Raw genomic sequence first — 19,618 nt, 5'->3', positions numbered from 1 at the left:
ACCTGATATTTAACAAGTCTTTTATTTATTCAACAGTTGATTTTTTTTATTTTGGTTGTTTGGTTGTGAGGCAGCGGATCCATTCGGACATCAACCCCATGCTGCTCCGACAGTCTGTTTCCATGTTGTGCACGTTTTTTTTTATCATGACAGAAGACAAATAAATAAAAAGACCAGAGCGCAAGTTGTACAAATCTGAACCAGTGACCAGTAAACACTCGTGAAGAGGGTTTGTCTTCAGGTTGAAAGCGATCGACTCGCACTGAAACAAGAAGTGTGTTTCCATCCTGTCATCATCCTTCCATGATGTCTTTAAAAACTTGATACACGGCCAAAAGGTTTCAAAGTTTAGCTGAGGTTGGAAAGTTGGTGTATCGATTAAAACGAAATGGACAAAGGCGAAACGAACAAATCATGATGTCAGTGAATAATTACTCAACTACTTTAACTTCCTGTGAAGAGCTGCAAACATCAGTGACGAGGAGACTGTCACCTTCCTCACATCGACACATGAAACTTACATAAATGTCTTTGAGACGTGAATGTTTTATAAGAATAACTCCTGACGATCTCGTGACAGTAGCGGATGGAAACACACATTAATTTGCATTTTCTTTTTGCAAATTTCCTAAAAATTCTGTAAAAATTTGAGCTACATTTGGATGGAAACTTGACCAGCGAGAGACGACTCAATGCTCGACAGTTTGGAGAATAAAAATTGAAGAAAACAAAACAAAAAGAATCACTCAGTAGGGCTGACAAACTTATAGGCACTATAGTTATTAAATAAAGAGCAAAACAGTTAACAAAGTACACGTTTTCATCAGATGTCACGCTGCCAAAACATCAAATAAATGTTTGATATAATGACACGTCCTCGTCACAATCTCCCACACACTAAATCTGCTGCTTCAGTTCTGCTCTTTGAGTTAATGTCGACCTCTCGACACAACAGAGCAGCAGGTAAATGTTGACTTTTTTTCCGTGTCCAGTTCTGTAAATAAACTGGGATTCAGTTCATATTTGGCTGAGTGTCGTCGGGCTGGGCCTCAGAACTGCACGGCGCTGGGCGGGATGTCGAACATGGTGGGGTCGAACTGCTGCCCTCTGAACGGAGAGCCTTCAGCGTCCCAGCCCTTCTTCAGCATCTCGTGCACCTTCTGTGGAGACACACAGAGAGAGAGACGTGTTAAATATCTTTCACTCAGGCTAATAAAGACCACAGTGCCATCTAGGGGCGAGACAACCTGCTGTTAAAGACCACCAGAGCAAATAAAGCAAACAATCTGATGCTGATTTAAACGTTGTCGCCCAACTCTGAGAGAGGTGTGTGCAGCAGAGTCATGTTTGAAGTGCCGTCTCTCACAGCCGCTATGTGGAAAATAATAATTTTGTTAATTACAACACACGTGTAATGGACTGCAGACCGACGTGCTGAGGTGGGTCACACAGAGTTTCAAAGTAAAAAAGGAATAAGCAGGTCACAGTCGGCTTTTTCCCCAGTGAGCTGATTTCCTAAACGTAACCCTGCTCTCCCTAAACGAGGTGGAGGATTAGAGAAACTTGAATCCCCTCAGGTAGATTAGTCCTGAAGAAAGTCAGTTTATCAGCCGTGTATTTGTGTCACCTGGTTTCTAATCACTTTTTCCACACAGGCGTGGCGGCATAACAAATATGTCCTCGAACTGAAACTCCGAGAAAAACACAAGGAATATAAATGAGTCTGTCTTCGCAGCTTTACACGTGATCTTTTGTTATATTAACACGCTTTCGCCCCATGAGGGAACTGCCTGTCTGCAGTTAAAAATCAGTGAGTCATGCTTCCAAAAATAAGGTTGGATTTATCCTCTACCCCCGCTGTAACTGTCGAGGGTAGAAGATAAATCTGATTAGTGACCTGCTGCATACATACATGGATGTACAGCAATCTTATCTTACGTGCTCCACGTGTGAAAGTCGTGTCCTCACCATTTCATGACTCTGCGGTTTGCCCTGCAGCTTCTGGTGGTAGTCGAAGGTGAGTCTGTCGAGGACGGCGTGCTCCTCGTCGTCCACCGTTGCCATGGAGCGCTCGCGGTTGATTTTGTTGATGTCAATCTCCTGCTCTCCTTTCAGCACCGCGTTCCACCAAACCTCCGAGGTCTTACTGAGCGACAGCTGGAAGTCAAACGGGGCGAGATGAATTAAAAAGTTATTGATTTCAAAAGTTCTTCACACCGACAGAATTAAAGCGTGTGGGCACTCACAACCACGCAGCTTCCAGGCTCCAGACTCCACAGAGAGTTTTCAGTGTTGATCTTGTGAGTGAATTCTCCCTCCATCAGTGTTTTCTCCTCGGCTCCCTCCCTCACACACACTTTAATGCTGCTGGTCTGCAGACTGACGCTGACCTGAGGACAGAATGATGAACGAGACACGGCTGCAGTCACTGGAAGGAGAGCGGCGTTTTCCTGGTGTGCGAGGAGGTGGGACGGACTGCGCTTACCTGTCGGCCTTTGACGACCGTCTTGGGCACGAACACTTTGATCTCCACGTCGGTGTAGTCCTGAGACCAGCTGTAGTTTTCTCTCACTGCTCCGTTGTAACTGTCGGGCTCGGCCTGAAAGTTCTGCTGAGCTCTGAAACACAACACGCGCACACGAAATCACTGAATAAGCAACGAAATGTCAAATCGTTAGGCGCCGTCATGTGTTACACATTCATACTTCTGTAGCCCGACACTCCAGACGGTTTGTTGCATCTGGAAGAGGCGCCGCTAGAAATTGTTTGGCGATGGGCAGGTGACTGGACGAACCTCTGTGGACTCTCAGAAACACTTGACTCCTTTTAAGTTACAGATTGTAAATAATAATCAAACTTGAATGACACCCAGGAGAGCGCATACCTCCGCCGAGGCCCAACAGTCCCCTTTACTTACGTAGATTCCAGCCATCTAAATACTTTTCTTCATCAAGATTGATTCATTATTCCCTGAGAAATTAATGAAATGGTCTAAAAACACCCTGTCTCGCAATGTTAAAGAAAGTTAAATCATTCCTGGCTCTGCACCAGAAGTTAATGGGGTCTTTTCTGGGCTGAAGCCAGTCCTCCATCCACATTTAGTGGAAATCCATAAAGTAGTTTTTGCGTAATCCTGCTGACAAACCAACAAACAGCCACGGGCGAAAAACACAGAGGTAACTAAAAACTTCTTTTTTTAAAAAAAAACAAACTGGCTACAAAGAAGCTGAGAGAATCACGACTTCAACTATTAATCCTGATATTGATTTCAGGAGATACTGCCCAACATCACACTTCACCATATCCTTGATGCCAATACAAGAACAAAACATGTCGTCACTGGTGTGAACGTTATTTTTACAAGACAAACACAACAAATAAACCATCTTTCAGCCTTTCTTGCACTCAGGTGTGCATGAAAAAAGCATAAAAAAGTTGGTTTCTATTATTGGTTATTTAATCGTTATCGGCCATGAGAGTCAAGTAATTATCGATTATCGTATCGGCTGAAAAAAATCCACATCGTCGTCCCGAATAATAACAACTATAAGCATTTTCATTCCAGTTCTCATCTTTATGTTCACTTGGCTCGTATACTTGAAGATTTTACTGACTTCTAGATTTGATTCACAACACAAACAAGAAGCTTCGTTGGATAAAGACGCTGGGCTTCACTCACCCTTCTGCTGCGTTCGTGCTGGCTGCAGCTGCCTGGTCTCCCTGAGGTAACTGTCCTGGACCGCTGCTGCTGCTGCTGCTGCTGCTGCTGCTGCTGGGCTGAGAGCTGACGGTCGCCTCGGTGGAAACATCCCCAGCCTCCAGTGAGCAGCTCTCCGTCTGTGCTGCCTCTGTGCTCTGCTCCTCTGTCCCCTCTGGAGGCTCGGCGTTGATCTCCAGCTCCTGAACTGCCGGAGGAACACTTCGACTCTCCTCTCTCTTCTGCAGCTCGCTCTGCTGCCTCTCTCTGTCGTGATCTGCCAGCTTCTCAAACAGTTTATATGTCTGAAGAGAGAACGAGAGATTATATCACATATTATTATTTATTTTACCAGAGAGGAGGGAATTAGGTGTTTTGCTGACTTGCTGGCTTAATACAGATTTCCACCTTCTGGACTTGCGGACTGAATCCTGAACCACGTGTTCACGGTCATTATGTCAATGTCATGTTTCTGTATTATGATGTGGTTGAATATTATTTCTAGCCTGCATGATTCAGGTAAGATTATAATAAATGAAGTGTTTTACACATTCATATTAAGGTCTACGGACAACGCATTCGTCCAACTCCCTGGAAGTCTGCAAAAAGTCGGCTTGACGGTGCTTCTGGACTGGATGAAATGTGAGTTTGGACTGCCCTCAAGACTTGCAGACTTCCTGCATACACGCCCGCAAAGTCGACGAGTCTGCATGTGCGGTGAAGTCCAGACATTTGGATGCAGCCGTGCACTCAAGTTTCGAGAAGAAATTCAAACTCAGAATATTAATTTTTTCCATCAGTGAATCAACAAGCTGTTCTCAGAGAAAATAAGATCCCCAGAACACTGTTTGAAGCTAGAAAGGTGGCAGGGTCCGCCACAAATAAACAAAGTAAAACAGCATGAAATTGTGTTGTCCCATTAGATCAGTTTGTTTATTCAGTCAATGAAGATCTTTCTCTTCTGATTAATATTTATTCCCCCAAAACTGCAGACTGCTCCTTTAACACCCCTTAAAATCATGTTTTTAACATCTCATCGTGCTGCAGTGATGCACATCTGTACTTCAGGACAGTGTGACATTTATAGTCAGAGGAGGCAGTAAAACTCTGCTCGTCAGGCTGCAACTAAAAGGTGTTAATAGCTAGAAATGGCCAGAAATCTTAAACACAGACTGTATATTCAGCATGTTGACATGGCTCTGAATGTGTTTAACGATCTGAATATGTTGTCAAACTTCACCTTGAACACCATCTTCTCCGCCACACCTGGAGGGAAGCCCATCTTCTCGTTGGGACCCGACAGCAGGCGATAAAAGTCCGTCTTGCGGTACAAAAACCCGAAATAGACCTGCAGAAAGTCCTGGATGTTTCCAACGTGCTGCAGGATCCCCAGCAGAGCGTTGTCGTACATCTCTGTCATCTCCAGCGGCGACGCCATGGCGGCTTTTAACGTTTCTCCGTGTTCACTAAGCTTTAAAGTATCCCGACTGGTTATTTACGAACCCAATTCAAAAGCCGCTGTCAAGAAATATAAGTTTAAACGTCAGTCGGACTTGCTGGGTTACGTTTCTGAACGCCTGTGTCCCTAATAATAATACTTCCGGTCACATGTTTTTCAAAATAAGTGCACAATCGCAGTAAATATGTAAAAAATTGACAGAATTAATTGAAATTTAAATAATAAAAAGTAACAATAAGTTTATAATATCGTATTGTGGATATTTACATCGCTAATAATCATTATAATCAAGTAATTTGGAGCTCGCTTTTTCCTAACCTATTTATTTTTTCTGTATCCGGTTGGTACACGTTAACAGTTGTCCGGCGGAAACAGATGCCTGACTGTCCGATAAACAGTTCCAGTGTAAAGGCGCAGTTTCCTTGAGAAATAAAATTTTTTTTTACATTTTGACACGAGTTATATAATCAATACATGATTATAGGTTTAATGAATGTTAAGAACTATAACGTCAGTGAAATAAAAACAAATTAGCGAACATAGTGTGAGCTCTGTTAGCTTTGTACGCGCCAATCAGTTTAATACTTAGAAAAAACATGGCGGCGTCCTTGAGCAGCGCAGGGAGCGTGAGGCTCCTGGTAAGAAAAATAATATTTAAACGTTTAATACATTTCTATGAACTCATGTTGACATTATATATATTGATATGCTCTGGCTAATTCAGCTGTACAGTCTGAGAGCGTGTTTATTTAGAAGCTAACGGTTTAAACCTGCTCGTAAGTTAGCTAACATAGCTTCAGTGTCATACCTGAGTTACTTGTTGTTAAACACCCACCAACAGATCAACATGTCTTGTTTACTGCATCAAACATATCCAGTTTGACTAGATATATCTAGTCAGCTGCTCCTTAAGGTGAAAATACTGTAGCACCTTTCTGTGTGTGATATTTTGGACAACAACGACACAAACGGTGCTTACAAGTAATTGACATTGATGTAACCAAGGGTGCTTTACATGTTGGTCAAACTGACAACTGCCCCAGAGTCATGGAGCCAGAAATTATCATAGAAGTCATAGAAATTAAGTTAAATTAAGATTAAAATGGGTTAGTGTCACTATCAGAAAAGTATCCAATAATCCAAGTTTTTGTCAACAGCAGTATAATTTGGGATTTCTTTCTTAAGAGGTTTACGACCACACATTTTAAATGATTTCTGTCAGAAGTTCAACTCTTGCTGAACTTTATTTGTGCCTGTAAAACCCTCCTGTTCTCAGCACTACTACACTCATCTGATGGTTTTGTGTTCTCATGGTGTTTCCTCTGCAGAGCGCCTTGGCCAGGTCCGGCTCGCTGTGCAGCTCCTCTGGAAGCAGATCTCTCCACGTCACTGCAGTGTGCTGCAAGGTAAACACTGTACTCCAGACATCATCATAGTTACCCACCGCTCTGTTGTTACATGTGTCTTCATCCTCTGAAGACTGCTGTAACGAAGGCACTTAAATTCACCTACAAATAAATGAACCTGAGCCATTGTTTCAGTTGTCTTAGAACAACACTCACATTGGAACAAGTTTAGCCAGCTGTAAATATTCCTCCTGTCCAGCTGAAGCTAATAGATGAAGGTTTATCAGACTGAGTTAGGTAGTTTCAGTCGTTTTAGTACAAAATTCCCGACCATATCTGGATCCTCTGGCCTACTTATCAGTTTGCTCCGAAGCAAAGACTGTCTTTAATTGACATTTGGATCTCTTTGTTTTTCTCTTGTTTTCCAGAGTCGAGCAGCTCGTGTCCGAGTGGGGAAAGGAGACCAGCCTGTGACCTACGAGCACGCACATGCACCTCACCACATCGGCCACCGCAAAGGATGGCTGGCACAGCACACCAGTGAGTAGAAACCTGCTTGTTAGAAAGCAACTCAACAGCTCAAATACACTCTAAGATTTGTGTGTACAAGCACTCAAGGATACTTCTACAGTTTAGTTACACTGTATTAATCTTCTCACCTCTGATGAAACTGTAAACTTTCTAAGAATCCAACTCACTAACTCATAAACGTGGATTTAGCACTGTGTGTCTCAGTAAAGATCTCCCTCCCGTTTCTGTCAGGTAACCTGAAAGGAGAAGAGGGAGCAGCCGAACGAACCATAGAGGACGTGTTCATCAGGCGCTTCATTTTCGGGACCTTCCACAGCTGCCTGGCCAATGAGATCGTGATCAAACGGCGGGGCAATCTGCTCATCGTGTGTGCTTTAATGTTACAGAAATTACCCCCAATGAAGTTTTACTTCTTGATAGGCTATTCAGAGTCGCTGCTGTCGCACTTCTACAAATGTCCCGTCAAGTTAGAAATTCAGACCGTGCCGGATAAAGCTGTGTACAAGTACCTCTGATGGAACTGTAATACTACATGTCTCCTGCGGTATAACACCAGCTGGATTTGTGTTTTCGTTGGTGACTTTGTTCCCGTCTCCATTCCTGCTCACAGTGACGCCATCTTCTGTTTTCAATAACCCCAAAATGGACATTATCAACTTTCAAAGGTCTTCAGCCATTTTGATTTTGTGAAATGAACTCTCAGAATTAAAGGAAATGCAATCGTGTGTGTGTAACTGAAACATTATGCCTGAAATTGTTAAATAAATATAGCAAACGCAAGGTTTATATACTGTGTGTGTTGATATATCACAGTTTAGTTCACCTGTTATTTACATTTCAAGATGTCCAGATCTTTTTGTCGTCAGAGGGAACAAACTTAATGATCAGAAGGATGTCGTGAGTTAAATCAGGAAATTCTGCTTAGTGCGTTCTTCTTCTGCTTAATGTGATTTAAATAGGTCTGACCCACAGCATACAGTGTATATATATAGTATATACTGTAAGTAGCATGAGCCAATGTCACATAACATAGCATTTATAGTCTAAGATAGTTTAACAGGCTCCTAAAATACACCAAACTTAACGAGACAACACTCAGGAAACAGCACAAAACTGTTCAGGCTTCTTCGACTGAGGCTTGACCTGCGTTACAACAAATCTATGAGAGTGAAACGGTGTCTTCTCCCGATGGTTCCTCTTTATGCAGACCTGTGAACATGACTCAGTCTGCAGTGTGTTTGTGTGCAGCACTTTGGTCAACTCTGTGGTCAACTCCATTTATAAATAAACTTGTATACGTATTATACTCTGAATGTTTTGACATGTGCTTCACTCATTACTATAGTTTAAATCAAGAAGTCCCTGTTTAGCATTTATAAACAGTATATAAACATTTAACAAATGTTAATAACACATAACGTAGTTGTAAACAGATTTAAGGGTTTATTGATGCATTTGGCAACGACTATAACTCCTCTGCCATCAATGGAGGCGGTTGTATAAACAGATAATGAATAACAACAATAAAATACAGATGTAATAATATGAAGCGTCTTCATAGGAGCCTCTGAGAAAGATCCGACATGACGAGCACTTTTTAAATGCTTTGATTTATTTTGAGTCAATTTCATCACAGTGCAAATAGATTCACATTTAAAAAGGCACGAGGCTCGTCAGTGCAAATACAAGGCGCACAGGATTAAAGCGTTCATTTCTAATGTTTCCACGTAAAAATTTCCCTTTATGACTCACAATTACAAAGAAAACGTCACATCTCAAAACTATCGCATCACTTTCCTCATCTTCTGCTTTAAAAAGGCTCTAAAATATTATTAATACTCTGTAAAGGATTGTGATAAACATAGGAATTAAACATTTTAAAAGCTGTCCATTTTTAAAAGAAGGGTATCGTCTAAAATGTGGAACTATTCCTTTAGAGCTGATTGGGTTGATGAGCTACAGTGAATCAGAAAACCTTTGGCTGTGAATCTTTTCAGAACAAAACGATTAATCTCCACGTCTGACTGATCTTCGATGGCACTTTAAATCCTGAACACGTAAAGAACAACAGTAAGTTAATAGTGCAGTTTATATGCAGAAACGAGTCCAATCTGCAAAACAGGAACTGGGAAAAGGAGAAAATATATAATAAACTAAAAGTGTGAGATAAATGAGCACAGCTCAGAAAATAATAGATCTTTTTCACATTTTGGACTTGTCGTAGGAAAAGCACAGCTGTTAATAAAAACATTAAAGGAAAAGTTTGTCATTCTGGAAAATATTCTTATCGTCTTTCTGGTGGACAAGTACAAAAGTGTAGAAACTACAAGCGATCATTAGCAAATGTAATAATCAGAATCATAAACTAACTTAACAAATTGCCTTTTTAACTGCAGTTCTGTGTTTGGTTTGTCCAAGTGGTGTTACCGTACGGAGCTGCCCGAGACTGCGAAAGTGCTGGTGCGTGCTCTGCTCAGATCGGCTGGTGACACCAGAGCATTTCTTGGTCGGCAACAAGCCGAGACTTCAGGGAGTTACTGGTTCAAACGGTGGTTTTACACATCAGTTTTTGAAAAAGATGCCCGCTTGGACTCAAGGATGAGCTGGTGGTGCTGGAGGTGAAAGTCACTGTGACCTCACAAAAACACATTTTTGGCTACAGCTCAAGATTTCATACGACAAGTTCAGTGAGATTGTACACAAATCTAACAGGATAAAAAGAAAAGTTATGACATATTATATCCAAGGTTAAATGCATCGTGACGTCAAAATATTCTGGTCATTACTCAACGCCACAGCTCTTAAAAAACAGCAGCTTGCCTGGTGCGCGGAGGCAAACAACCGTGATGACGTTATTCTGGTCGTACAAATTACACAAACAGTCTTTATGCTTCTAAAATAGACTCCTGACATTGAAACTTGCATTACCAAAAATTGTTGAACTGCTCCTTTAAGCCTACAAAAGTCCTTTTTGGGGGAATTGTTGCATAGAATTAATACCAGAGACCGTCTTCATGCTAATCTAAGCTAACCGTCTCCAGCTACATATTTAACAGACAGACACGAGGGCGGTATCAGCTCTTCCTTTATCGATGGCTCAGTTCTGTTGAAGCGTCCCAGTAAACCGTGACAGAGTGACAGTGAGCCAGCGTGCACAATGCCAGGACCCTGAAACTGGAGCAGCTCAACAGACTCGTGGCCATCGTTCATTTCATCATTGACACCTGTACTTTTCCTGCCGAGACGTGTCAAAATTTCACAGTAGGAAACATCGGTATGAAAAAGGCCTCTCCAACTATACTTGTGGTAAAATAAACATTCAGATTAAACCAGCCCGACCTCCACCGTGAGGGTTAAGGGGGCTGTTTCGGCGGCTCCGCCTTCACTTGACGTCGCGGCAGCTGTCGCCCTCGCAGGACTGGAGCTTGATGAGCCGCTGGTTCATCGCCTGCAGGATGGCCGGGTCCACCTTCTTCACGATGTTCTCCAGCTGGTGCGGGTCCGACGTCAGGTTGTACACTTCTACAAACGACTGAGGACACAAAGAAGAACAGAGGCCGGGTTTCACATCTGCTCTCACACAAGAGTCCGTCACCAGCGTGTTAACCACAGTCATGCAAAGTACCTCGGTGTCTGCAAACTCGCAGTACTGCAGGTTGTTATTGCTGTCGAGGGTCCTGACGCAGGCGTAGGTGTTGTTGTAGGCGTCTTCACACACGCAGTCTGGGAAACATTGCTGAGAAGGAAAAAAAAAAAGGGTTATTATCATTATTTTAAGGATTAAAGCCACCGTTTGGAGTTTTGGACCAACTGTTACACCACATTTGTGGATTCAAGAGACACCACACACATTGCATCAAATCAAAGACGATGGTCTACAGCTGCTGAACTGATGAGTGTCGTGAGAAAACTTCATATTAATCTCGTTGCCTCGACTTGACGTGTCGGTGCATTGCTTCGCGATGTTGTTAATCTGGATGACGTCATCGCTCCCGAAGACAGAAACCAGATCAACAAGATTAAAGACGATTAACTGTTGTGGAGGAATGAACCAGGAAAAGAGTTCAAATCAGACTAGTTCAAAGGCCGCACCCTGTTTAATGAGTTCACAAAGTGTTGAGTCAGAAAGATTGCAGTCGAGCTGGACTGTGTGTTAGTAACTGCAGATATTCAAATGTCCTCCGGGCACTTTAAGATCACGTGATGCGTTCAAAAGCTGCAGAACAGCTGCTAAATATACCTTGTGGTGAGATTATTTTGGTATTTTTGCTGATAAATGAAATGAAAAAGTGTCAAAATGATTGCAGATTGTTTTTTAAATCCGTCTTTTCTTGTGGCAGATACTCACAGACAGTCCCGGGCCGAGTTTGGGACAGGCGGGATCTGTTGTCGGATGTCCCTCTCCGGTGTACTCGACGAGGAAAAATGGACGTGCAGTGCCGTTACGCAGAGAAGGAGCCATCTGAGAGAGGAAAGACTGTCCATCCACGTTCACAGTGGACAGGTTGACACCAGATATGTCCATTATGGTGGGAGCCAGGTCGATGTTCAACACCGGAGCCTGAACCAATCGAGCAAAACAACAAAATTACAGGTCAATTTCATTCTGCATTTTATAACATATGCAAGCAAAATCGTGCGTCTCTGTATCAGCAACCTGCAGCGTCTGGTTCGGTTTGATCCCGGGACCGCGGACCATGAGCGGCACTCTGATGTCAAACTCGTACAGCTGCCTCTTATCAATGGGCAGCGAGAACTGACCTGGAGCAGTGGAGACAGGCGGTTACAGACAGGAAGTGCACAGAGTTAATCAGCTGAGGACCAGAGGAGGGACGTCACACCTGTGTGGTAGCCGTTGTCCGAGGTGTAGAAGATGTAGGTGTTGTCCAGCTCCTTTATACTCTCGAGCTTCTTCACCAGCTTCTCCACCATGTCGTCCACAGACAACAGCGTCTGCCACCTGCACCACACAGATCAATATCTATCAATATCCACCTTTTAAAGATTTTTTTCTTTTGGTCACCTGCTCAAAAACAACGTGCAGGGAGGGATAGTCCTGAGGCTAGTGTGCAAAACCTCAACCTCAACGCTGAACAATGAACAATGAAGAATTTTAAATAATTGTAAATTAATATAAATTCATGTACAGACTTTATCGCTGTCGTACGATTCCTGTAAAGAAGAAATGATCTGGAACCACAAATGTCTTCTGATGAAACAAAGATTAAATATCTTGTAAATAATTTGATTTTGCTGGCAAATATTATCAACTTAAATTAAGATTTGAATATCTAATACTCAGTATTTGGGGCTGATATTGATCTATCAGCAGATAAACACACGTATTTGCAATGATCTTCTGAATGTGACAGGATATTTTAAAGTTTAACAATAAACTTAAAGCACCGAAACAGTAAAACTTCACTGTGAATTTAAGGATTATAAATCACCACAAACATCTTTTTAACTGCATTATAACCCACAAAAAATCATTTTCATGTCGGAAAAACATAAACGCAGATAAGGATTTATCTCTGATTGGCCAATAATATCAGTCGAGCTCTAATCTTAACATCTCTTCCTGTTTCTGAAGCACATACTCGGTTTTTCAGTTGTATCATATCATTTTTGAGATATACCGTGATATGAAAACTGCTGATTATCACACCGTGTACATTTGCTAATCTATGGTGTGTTATCAAAAAACATATATTTCAGGTTTATCCCCAAGTCCGTCTGTCAGGACAGAGTTTGTTTTTATTCAATCAAAAACCAGTTTTCACTCCGTTAAGCGTCATTTTAACTGATATTTATCATGATAATTGTGTAATACTGTAAAACCGTGACACTTTTTGCTCCTTTTTGTTTTGATTAAACAGAAGATTCTCACTGATTTCAAATGTAATCAATGCAAAAACAATCTCGAGGCTTTTCAGCAAGCGAACATCCCTCCAAACCTCATTAACCGCCATCCCTTGAGAATAAAGCGGTCGTACCTTTTCCTGTACGCGTTGTCCAGGAAGTCGAGGGAGCTGCTGGGCATGGGGTTGACAGGCTGACGCAGCAGCCAGTGTTTGTCCTGAAAACACACAGATAAATAAAAATTCACGAGGAAAAGACTATGAAAGAAAAAGTTATCAAACGTGGTGATGTTTGATATTGACTTGGACGAACCTTCCCCGGTTTGTCGAAGCTCCCGTCTCGAGGAGCTTTAACGTCTCCGAACTGTTTCTGGTACTGCGGCGCTGCCGTCCACGGGGAGTGAGGAGCCGGAGGAGACAGCATCAGGAGGAACGGATGCTGAGGACTCCGGTTGTCCAGGAAGTTGAGAGACCGGTTCGTCTGGATCGAAGAATAAACAAACACTGAATGCAATATGATTTTTTTACATTTGATTAAAACCACAAGACGGGGAAGCAAAGCTCGGAGACAACAACAGTATGTTTGCTTGGTAGTGCCAGGATCAGATACCAGGAAGCAAACTGCATGTAAATAAACTAACTGAGCTGCAGGAACAGGGAGGGTTGTGTGTTTGGTGCATCTGTGAGTCATTATCACACCAGGTTATGTAACAAAAACTGGTCACAGGCTGCTGAATACATGTTATTAGATGAGACCAACGTTCCAGATCTCACACTGTGTTGAATCTGTCTTTTCAGTGCTCGCCTTGTGAAGTTATGAAACCTTCGCCGCCGGGTCTGATAAACTAGCTGGTTGGTTTCGTTTTGATTTTAAAGTTGATCTTTTCGTTCACCAGCTGGTCTCCAACTGTGTCTGTCTGCTGTTTGGTGCTGAGCGAGTCGAGTACACTGGCTTTATACAGCTTTTCCCCTGAAATCGACACTAAGAGAGCAGTGAGAGGTCCATCGCTACAAGAGACGCCTTTCAAATGATCATATAATACACTGTTTTCATAAAAATATCTATTTATCATAGATGAGAGAAGCCTCACGTCACTTTCCTGCCACCAGAACGACCACAACCCCCTTCACCAGATTGAAGACAGCTAGTAGCGACATGCCTGAAAGCAGGTGCGTTGCATTTTTCACAAAGGTTATAATTTTATTTACTTCCTCAAAGAGTGAAGACAGTAAAAGAAGAGACTCGGCCAGTTAACACGTGTCCGTCTGTGTCAAACACCTCGTCACAGACTAGTTAATGATGTTACTTAGTAAATGACACGTGTGCCGATTGTGTCTGTAGATCGAAGCGAATGAAAAAAGAGCCTTTGTAAAGTTGTAACTACAGTTTTACCGTGAAAAAATAAGTCCCGACCATAAAACACCTGTTTTTAGAATGGAGTTTGGTTTACCGGTCTGTCCGCTCGACAGACAGCCAGGAGCAGAGGCTGTTTAAATGTTAATAATTCACGTAAATTGAGCTGAACTTCCTTCTAATGATGGATCGAGATGACGTCACTAACGAGGCTGCTTGCTGTGTCGTTTAGTTTTATCACAAACTGCCACTTTATTGACTTCGTAACTTATCTTTTAAACGTCATGTGTGCAGGAGGAGCCCTTAAAGAAGTGTATTTCACTACCGTCCGCTGCTGATAAAAGCACAAACACACCTGCAGCTCAGTAGCAGCCGGCAGCGCAGGTGACAAGAGAAAGTTCAGCCCTCGTAAACTATATTTAAAGCAGAAAGACTCGTCTGTCGGCTGGAGAGGATCCCCTGCAGCAGCAGCAACACGAAACCATGAAACAGGAGACTCTCACACATTTAAATAAAAATGCCGAACTTCAACGTAAACACTCAAAACAGGAAGTAAAGACCTGCACAGTATCCGCCTGCTGTCCTCTAACATACGATCTAGCTGATGATTAACCGTCCACACTGCTGACTGTCTGACAAAGAAGACTTTCTATGACGGCAGCTGATTCAGCCAGTTTGGGAGGTGAACAGTCGCACGTCTTCTCATAAATCCTGTCACCGATGTCCTCACAGATGAAATACCGCTGATTACAGGATCAGTGCAAGTACATGTCTTGATGCGCTCGAGAGCTGAGCGTGTGATTCATACTCACGATGAGGTCTGTGAGGTAGTCCTTCTCATAGCTGTCTCCGTGCTTTTCTTCTTTGCCGTTGACTGAGAGTGTGTAGTTGTAGTACTGCGAGTTTCCCACCTGTGACCATTAAAGAAAGGCTGTTATAATAATTTTCTTGTGTGTGTTTACGTGTGTGTGTGTGTGTGTGTGTGTGTGTGTGTGTGTGAGGCTCACCAGTGCGTGCCACTGGTCCCAGCCAGCTGGAACATGTGAAACGTCTCCTCCGTCTTTCTTTCCATACTGATGGACGAAAAAGCACAACGGTTAAAAGAAGTCACAACTTTGAGTCGGGTAAAAAGTCAGCGTGTTCAGCCGGGTCTTACGTTTAGATTAAAGCCGAGCCGAGGTGATAAAAACCCGTCTCTACTGCACAGTCAGTTGACCCGGGTGTAAATGCCGAGTTTACACATCCACATTGCACAAAAAAGCCTGATGTTAGCGGGTTTAAGTGGGATTTGTGACCAGTGGAAAAGGGGCATAAGGCACAGCAGTGCTTCTGAACTGTAACTCCAGGTTCAATGAGTGTAGGAGCAGCACTGGTTATTGTTAAACTTATACACAAGATATAAGTTGTCCATCGCTAACCACTTAGCCTTCTACTCTGCTAACATCAGGGCTTTAAAAGGTCCTAAAATTGTTGCCTTTGTTTTTTGTGCTACAGGTCTCTTAGCTGAGCTTGCTGGCTAACTTTGTTTCAAGCTCCTGAGCCTGGAGACGGAGATGGGGATGTATGACGGGCTCTCGCTGCATTTGCCAGTTCGGTAGACATCAGCCGACCCTGACAAGGTGAGACCGAGGTGAGGCCCGTGTACTGACTGGGTGTACATTAAAAATCTTCAGTGCTGCCCGGGCGAGGGAGGGAAGTTTGTAGGGAAGTGCCACAAACTGATGAAAATGTGATTAAGTACAAAGCTGCAGCACGTTTGATTGAAACTCTGGCGTATGAAGTCGAATGCATTCAAACCTGGTTGAGATATTTCCCAGCGAAGAACGTCTGGTACTTCAGTTTGCTGAGGTAGATGGGGAAGATGCCGGCCTCGGGGCCTTTCTGCCACTGAAGGCTGGAGCAGTTCCCGGACACCGAGTTGTTCCTCACCCCGTGGTTGTGGGGGTACTGACCCGTCAGTATGCTGCTCCTGCTGGGGCAGCACAGCGGCGTGACTGTGAACTGCACGGGAGAAGGAAGCGAAAGCAGAAGGGGGAAAGAAGATGATGAAAGAGACGCACGGCAGCCGAGAGGAGGATGTGTAACTCTTTCAGTTTCAACATGTGTAACCAGAGGTGAAGGCAGCGGTGAGCAGCATTATGAACAACATGTACCAACAATATTAAAAGGTAAAAGTACTGGTTGTGCAGTAGTCATGTGACTGACGTTATTAGATTATTAATACTGAAGCATCAATGTTAGAGCAGCATTTTACTGTTGGAGCTGCTTTAGTCCAGTTTCCTCCTCCAAAAGGTCGTCAGATGATTGATGGGAGAGAAAAGAAGACTAAACTTCCCTAATCTTTGCTTTTTGGGGATTGATATCAGAGAGTCTGAGCTCTTGAGGCCTCACATGGTAAATGAAACCACGTGAGAAGTTTACAGGGGAAATGACTGTGCTGACGACTCATAAGACATCTGACACATCACAAGGAGCCTGACGAGACGGAAAAGGCCGGTTTAATCTTTAACAATGTGTTCATAAAACTATCTTTAATGTCAGAATCTTAATCTGAAAAGTAACTACCATGTCAAATAAACAGAGACAACACTTGTTGCTGTACTTCAGTAGATGTCTCAGGTTTCTGTACTTTACTTGAGGATTTATTTGACTTCTCCTCTCGACATCTGAACTTTCTCCTCCTCACATTTTCAAACATCACAAGACTGATTTCAGACACAAGAAGACGAAACAAAGATGTAAAATACGTAAGAAGACGTAAACAGACAGAGAGGGAGGCTGGAATGGGGAGAAAAGGCGTGTTAGCGTCTCGTATCTGCAGAGATTTTCTTATTTTCTCTCTTTGTTGCTGCTCGGGACGCTTTACCAACCCAACATGTGGCTATTTGACGTCCTGGGAATGAGACTCAACAATCAACTATCTTTGTGGTGCGTTCAGGAACAGCTGGGACAAATCCTACTGATTCTACCTTTAACTTTAACAGTCTTTGAATTATATCAATATGACGTGAGCTTCAGTTAGCTTTGACCACAGATGTCCTTCAGAGGGAGACTTTTTACTCTGATACTCTGAGTACATGTCAGAGCCTGTACTCTATTACTTTTACTGGAGTAAAGAAGTTGAATCAGTACTTCTACTTTTACCAGAGAAGTATCTGAACTTCTACTGGAGGAGAGAATATGTGGACTTTTGCCTCCTGTGTGAAATATTCAGGTACAAGTACCTACAAGTTGTACTCACATACAGTACTTATGTATCTACTTTAAACTGTTGTGTAAATGTACTCACAGCGTTCACAAATGTTGCTCCTGCGTCTCCTATTAAGGTTTTAGTTTTCTTCATCGGGGTCTGAAAGAGTCCAGAGAGAAAAAACAAAACACACTATGAATGAACGACTTGATATTTTTCAAGTTTTTGACTGTTTGTTAGACAAAACAAGCAACTTGAAGACCTCCGCTTGATGTTAGGGGGACTGTGATTGAACTTCTCCACACTTATAACTGATTAATCAAGAAAACAATCAGCAGATTGATCTCTAATGACAATAATCATCAGCTGCTCCAGCGTTGCCAGACTGGGAGGTTTTTTCCGGGTGGTTTTGGGTTGCATTGTTCGAGTTTCTAAGTAAATTAAAAATAAAATTAGACTCATTAATAATGCAGATACATCCGGTCACTCAGCACAACACTGACATGACATCATTAATGCTCATCCTGCCGAGAGGAGACACCAGTTACCATCATTACCAACCACCTGCGGCTCACCCTGTACAAACACTCACACTTTCCTTGTAACAGAAACATCTTCGCTGGCAGCGTTACGACATCTTCATGTTGTCTCTGGTGTGTGGTGGAGCCGTCTGCACGTTAGGTGGGCACATTGTGAAAGACTGTGACGGCTCAGTTATATAAAACCTTTTATTTGTGTTTATTTTTAAAGGGCGAGGGCGAGAAATGGAAACTGGCCTCCTGTATGATCCATCTAAATATTGTTTTATTATTAATTTATATTGTTTGAACCGATAAACTGATACGATCTATCAATGTACTAATATTTTCTATTACAAATAACTTTTGGACGTCGTTTTCATCAATTTAGGCAGATTTTGAGTGGTTCTTTGGCTGGAAAACATCGACCCAACCTGGCAACACTGGCTCTGATCAATAAAGTGTGATGCTGTCCTGAAACAGGCCTCCCTGCAGATGAATTTCCTGTCGATCAACTCAATTGATCGATCGACTCTCCACATGAGAGGCCAGTAGACTGTCACACCTCCCTTCTGTACTGATAAATAATCGATAATCAGGTGATAGAAACACTATAACGTTTGATAAAGTGACTTTGAACTTTATCCAGGTGATTATAAACACTCCTACAGGTGGATACCTGAAGATAGGAGCGTTAAACGTCTGTTTGAAGTCATCACAGATTCTGCAGGATCGATACAGGTGATCATTTAAAGGTGTTTGTTCAGGTGGGTCCACTCACCATCCCGCCCAGCTGGACATCCTGGTCGTCGGCCACGATCAGGAGGATGTTGCTCGGTTTGCCGCCGCTCGGTTCCGCCGCACACCTGACGCAGCAGGTGAGCAGCAGCGTGACGAGCGTGGCGGCCGCAGCGTGTCCTCTCTGCGGGGTGACTGTCGCTCCGGATCCGCTCCTCGGACCTGCCATGTCAGGCCTCCACAGCACCGGAGCCTCCTGTAACACACACTCACACTCACACACTCACTGACGGTGCCGCTCAGCTGAGGCTCGGTTTCGTTTCCTGCTCTGAGGGAGAGTGTGTGTGGATGAGTGTGTGCAGGCTGGACACACACGGTGAGCTGCAGTATGAGGAAGTGGAGTCGAGGTGCTGGTGGTCATATGATCAGACTGAGCAGAGCAGAGGGGGAGGAGTGAAGGCTGAGAACAAACTGTACCACACGGACTGCACACAACTGCACACAACTTAACACAACTTTACACAACTGCACACAACTTAACACAACCTCACACAACTTTACACAACTTCACACAACTCAACAGGTTGTGTCCTACAGGAGGGATACTGAGTCACCATGGAGACAATACTCACATTTAATAACTTACCATGTTAATTATATTATATTATATTATATTATATTTAGTCCAAAATGGAGATTTTGCTAATTCATTGAATTAAACTATATAATATTCTATTACATCATCTTTAATTAGAATTTATTAAAGTAAACATTATGTTATGCTGTGTCATGTTATGTTATGTTATGTTATGTTATGTTATGTTATGTTATGTTATGTTATGCTGTGTTATTTTATGTTATGCTGTGTTATGCTGTGTTATGTTATGTTATGCTGTGTTATATTATGTTGTGTTATGTTATGTT

General features: G+C 42.8%; 3 protein-coding genes across 3 annotated transcripts; 1 reads left to right on the top strand and 2 right to left on the bottom strand.

Annotated features, from left to right (window-relative positions):
* Positions 1 to 3: 3 nt before the first annotated feature.
* On the bottom strand, positions 4 to 5,302 carry nudcd3 (NudC domain containing 3). Its single transcript, XM_084383616.1, has 6 exons — positions 4,938 to 5,302; positions 3,680 to 4,002; positions 2,486 to 2,618; positions 2,247 to 2,390; positions 1,969 to 2,157; positions 4 to 1,160 (listed from the first exon to the last, which is right to left on the bottom strand). The coding sequence occupies exons 1-6, from the start codon at positions 5,133 to 5,135 to the stop codon at positions 1,050 to 1,052; spliced, it is 1,098 nt and encodes a 365-aa protein (XP_084239742.1). The 5' UTR covers positions 5,136 to 5,302; the 3' UTR covers positions 4 to 1,049.
* Positions 5,303 to 5,593: 291 nt separating this feature from the next.
* On the top strand, positions 5,594 to 7,813 carry mrps24 (mitochondrial ribosomal protein S24). Its single transcript, XM_084383137.1, has 4 exons — positions 5,594 to 5,794; positions 6,485 to 6,562; positions 6,931 to 7,042; positions 7,265 to 7,813. The coding sequence occupies exons 1-4, from the start codon at positions 5,753 to 5,755 to the stop codon at positions 7,546 to 7,548; spliced, it is 516 nt and encodes a 171-aa protein (XP_084239263.1). The 5' UTR covers positions 5,594 to 5,752; the 3' UTR covers positions 7,549 to 7,813.
* An 811-nt stretch (positions 7,814 to 8,624) lies between these two features.
* gnsb (glucosamine (N-acetyl)-6-sulfatase (Sanfilippo disease IIID), b) lies at positions 8,625 to 19,130 on the bottom strand. Its single transcript, XM_084383250.1, has 12 exons — positions 18,738 to 19,130; positions 17,538 to 17,597; positions 16,046 to 16,249; positions 15,256 to 15,321; positions 15,061 to 15,159; positions 13,208 to 13,375; positions 13,030 to 13,112; positions 11,875 to 11,993; positions 11,691 to 11,794; positions 11,382 to 11,594; positions 10,659 to 10,769; positions 8,625 to 10,565 (listed from the first exon to the last, which is right to left on the bottom strand). The coding sequence occupies exons 1-12, from the start codon at positions 18,921 to 18,923 to the stop codon at positions 10,416 to 10,418; spliced, it is 1,563 nt and encodes a 520-aa protein (XP_084239376.1). The 5' UTR covers positions 18,924 to 19,130; the 3' UTR covers positions 8,625 to 10,415.
* Positions 19,131 to 19,618: the final 488 nt, after the last annotated feature.

This window comes from Pagrus pagrus, assembly GCF_965226575.1.
Source record: "Pagrus pagrus genome assembly, chromosome: 19".
Lineage (NCBI taxonomy): Eukaryota > Metazoa > Chordata > Actinopteri > Spariformes > Sparidae > Pagrus > Pagrus pagrus.
This window is presented reverse-complemented; position numbering and strand designations above follow the sequence as displayed.

What these genes read in the sequence shown, in the direction of transcription:
- nudcd3 (XM_084383616.1), bottom strand. Translation starts at nt 5,135, where the DNA reads ATGGCGTCGCCGCTGGAGATGACAGAGATGTACGACAACGCTCTGCTG. An exon ending in AGCACGAACGCAGCAGAAGG is followed by an intron (nt 2,619 to 3,679) that starts GTGAGTGAAGCC and finishes GTTGTGTTTCAG; the next exon opens with AGCTCAGCAGAACTTTCAGG. An exon ending in CGGTCGTCAAAGGCCGACAG is followed by an intron (nt 2,391 to 2,485) that starts GTAAGCGCAGTC and finishes TTCTGTCCTCAG; the next exon opens with GTCAGCGTCAGTCTGCAGAC.
- mrps24 (XM_084383137.1), top strand. Translation starts at nt 5,753, where the DNA reads ATGGCGGCGTCCTTGAGCAGCGCAGGGAGCGTGAGGCTCCTG. An exon ending in CAGGGAGCGTGAGGCTCCTG is followed by an intron (nt 5,795 to 6,484) that starts GTAAGAAAAATA and finishes TTTCCTCTGCAG; the next exon opens with AGCGCCTTGGCCAGGTCCGG. An exon ending in ATGGCTGGCACAGCACACCA is followed by an intron (nt 7,043 to 7,264) that starts GTGAGTAGAAAC and finishes CGTTTCTGTCAG; the next exon opens with GTAACCTGAAAGGAGAAGAG.
- gnsb (XM_084383250.1), bottom strand. Translation starts at nt 18,923, where the DNA reads ATGGCAGGTCCGAGGAGCGGATCCGGAGCGACAGTCACCCCGCAGAGA. An exon ending in GGACAACGGCTACCACACAG is followed by an intron (nt 11,795 to 11,874) that starts GTGTGACGTCCC and finishes CCACTGCTCCAG; the next exon opens with GTCAGTTCTCGCTGCCCATT. An exon ending in AACCGAACCAGACGCTGCAG is followed by an intron (nt 11,595 to 11,690) that starts GTTGCTGATACA and finishes CGATTGGTTCAG; the next exon opens with GCTCCGGTGTTGAACATCGA.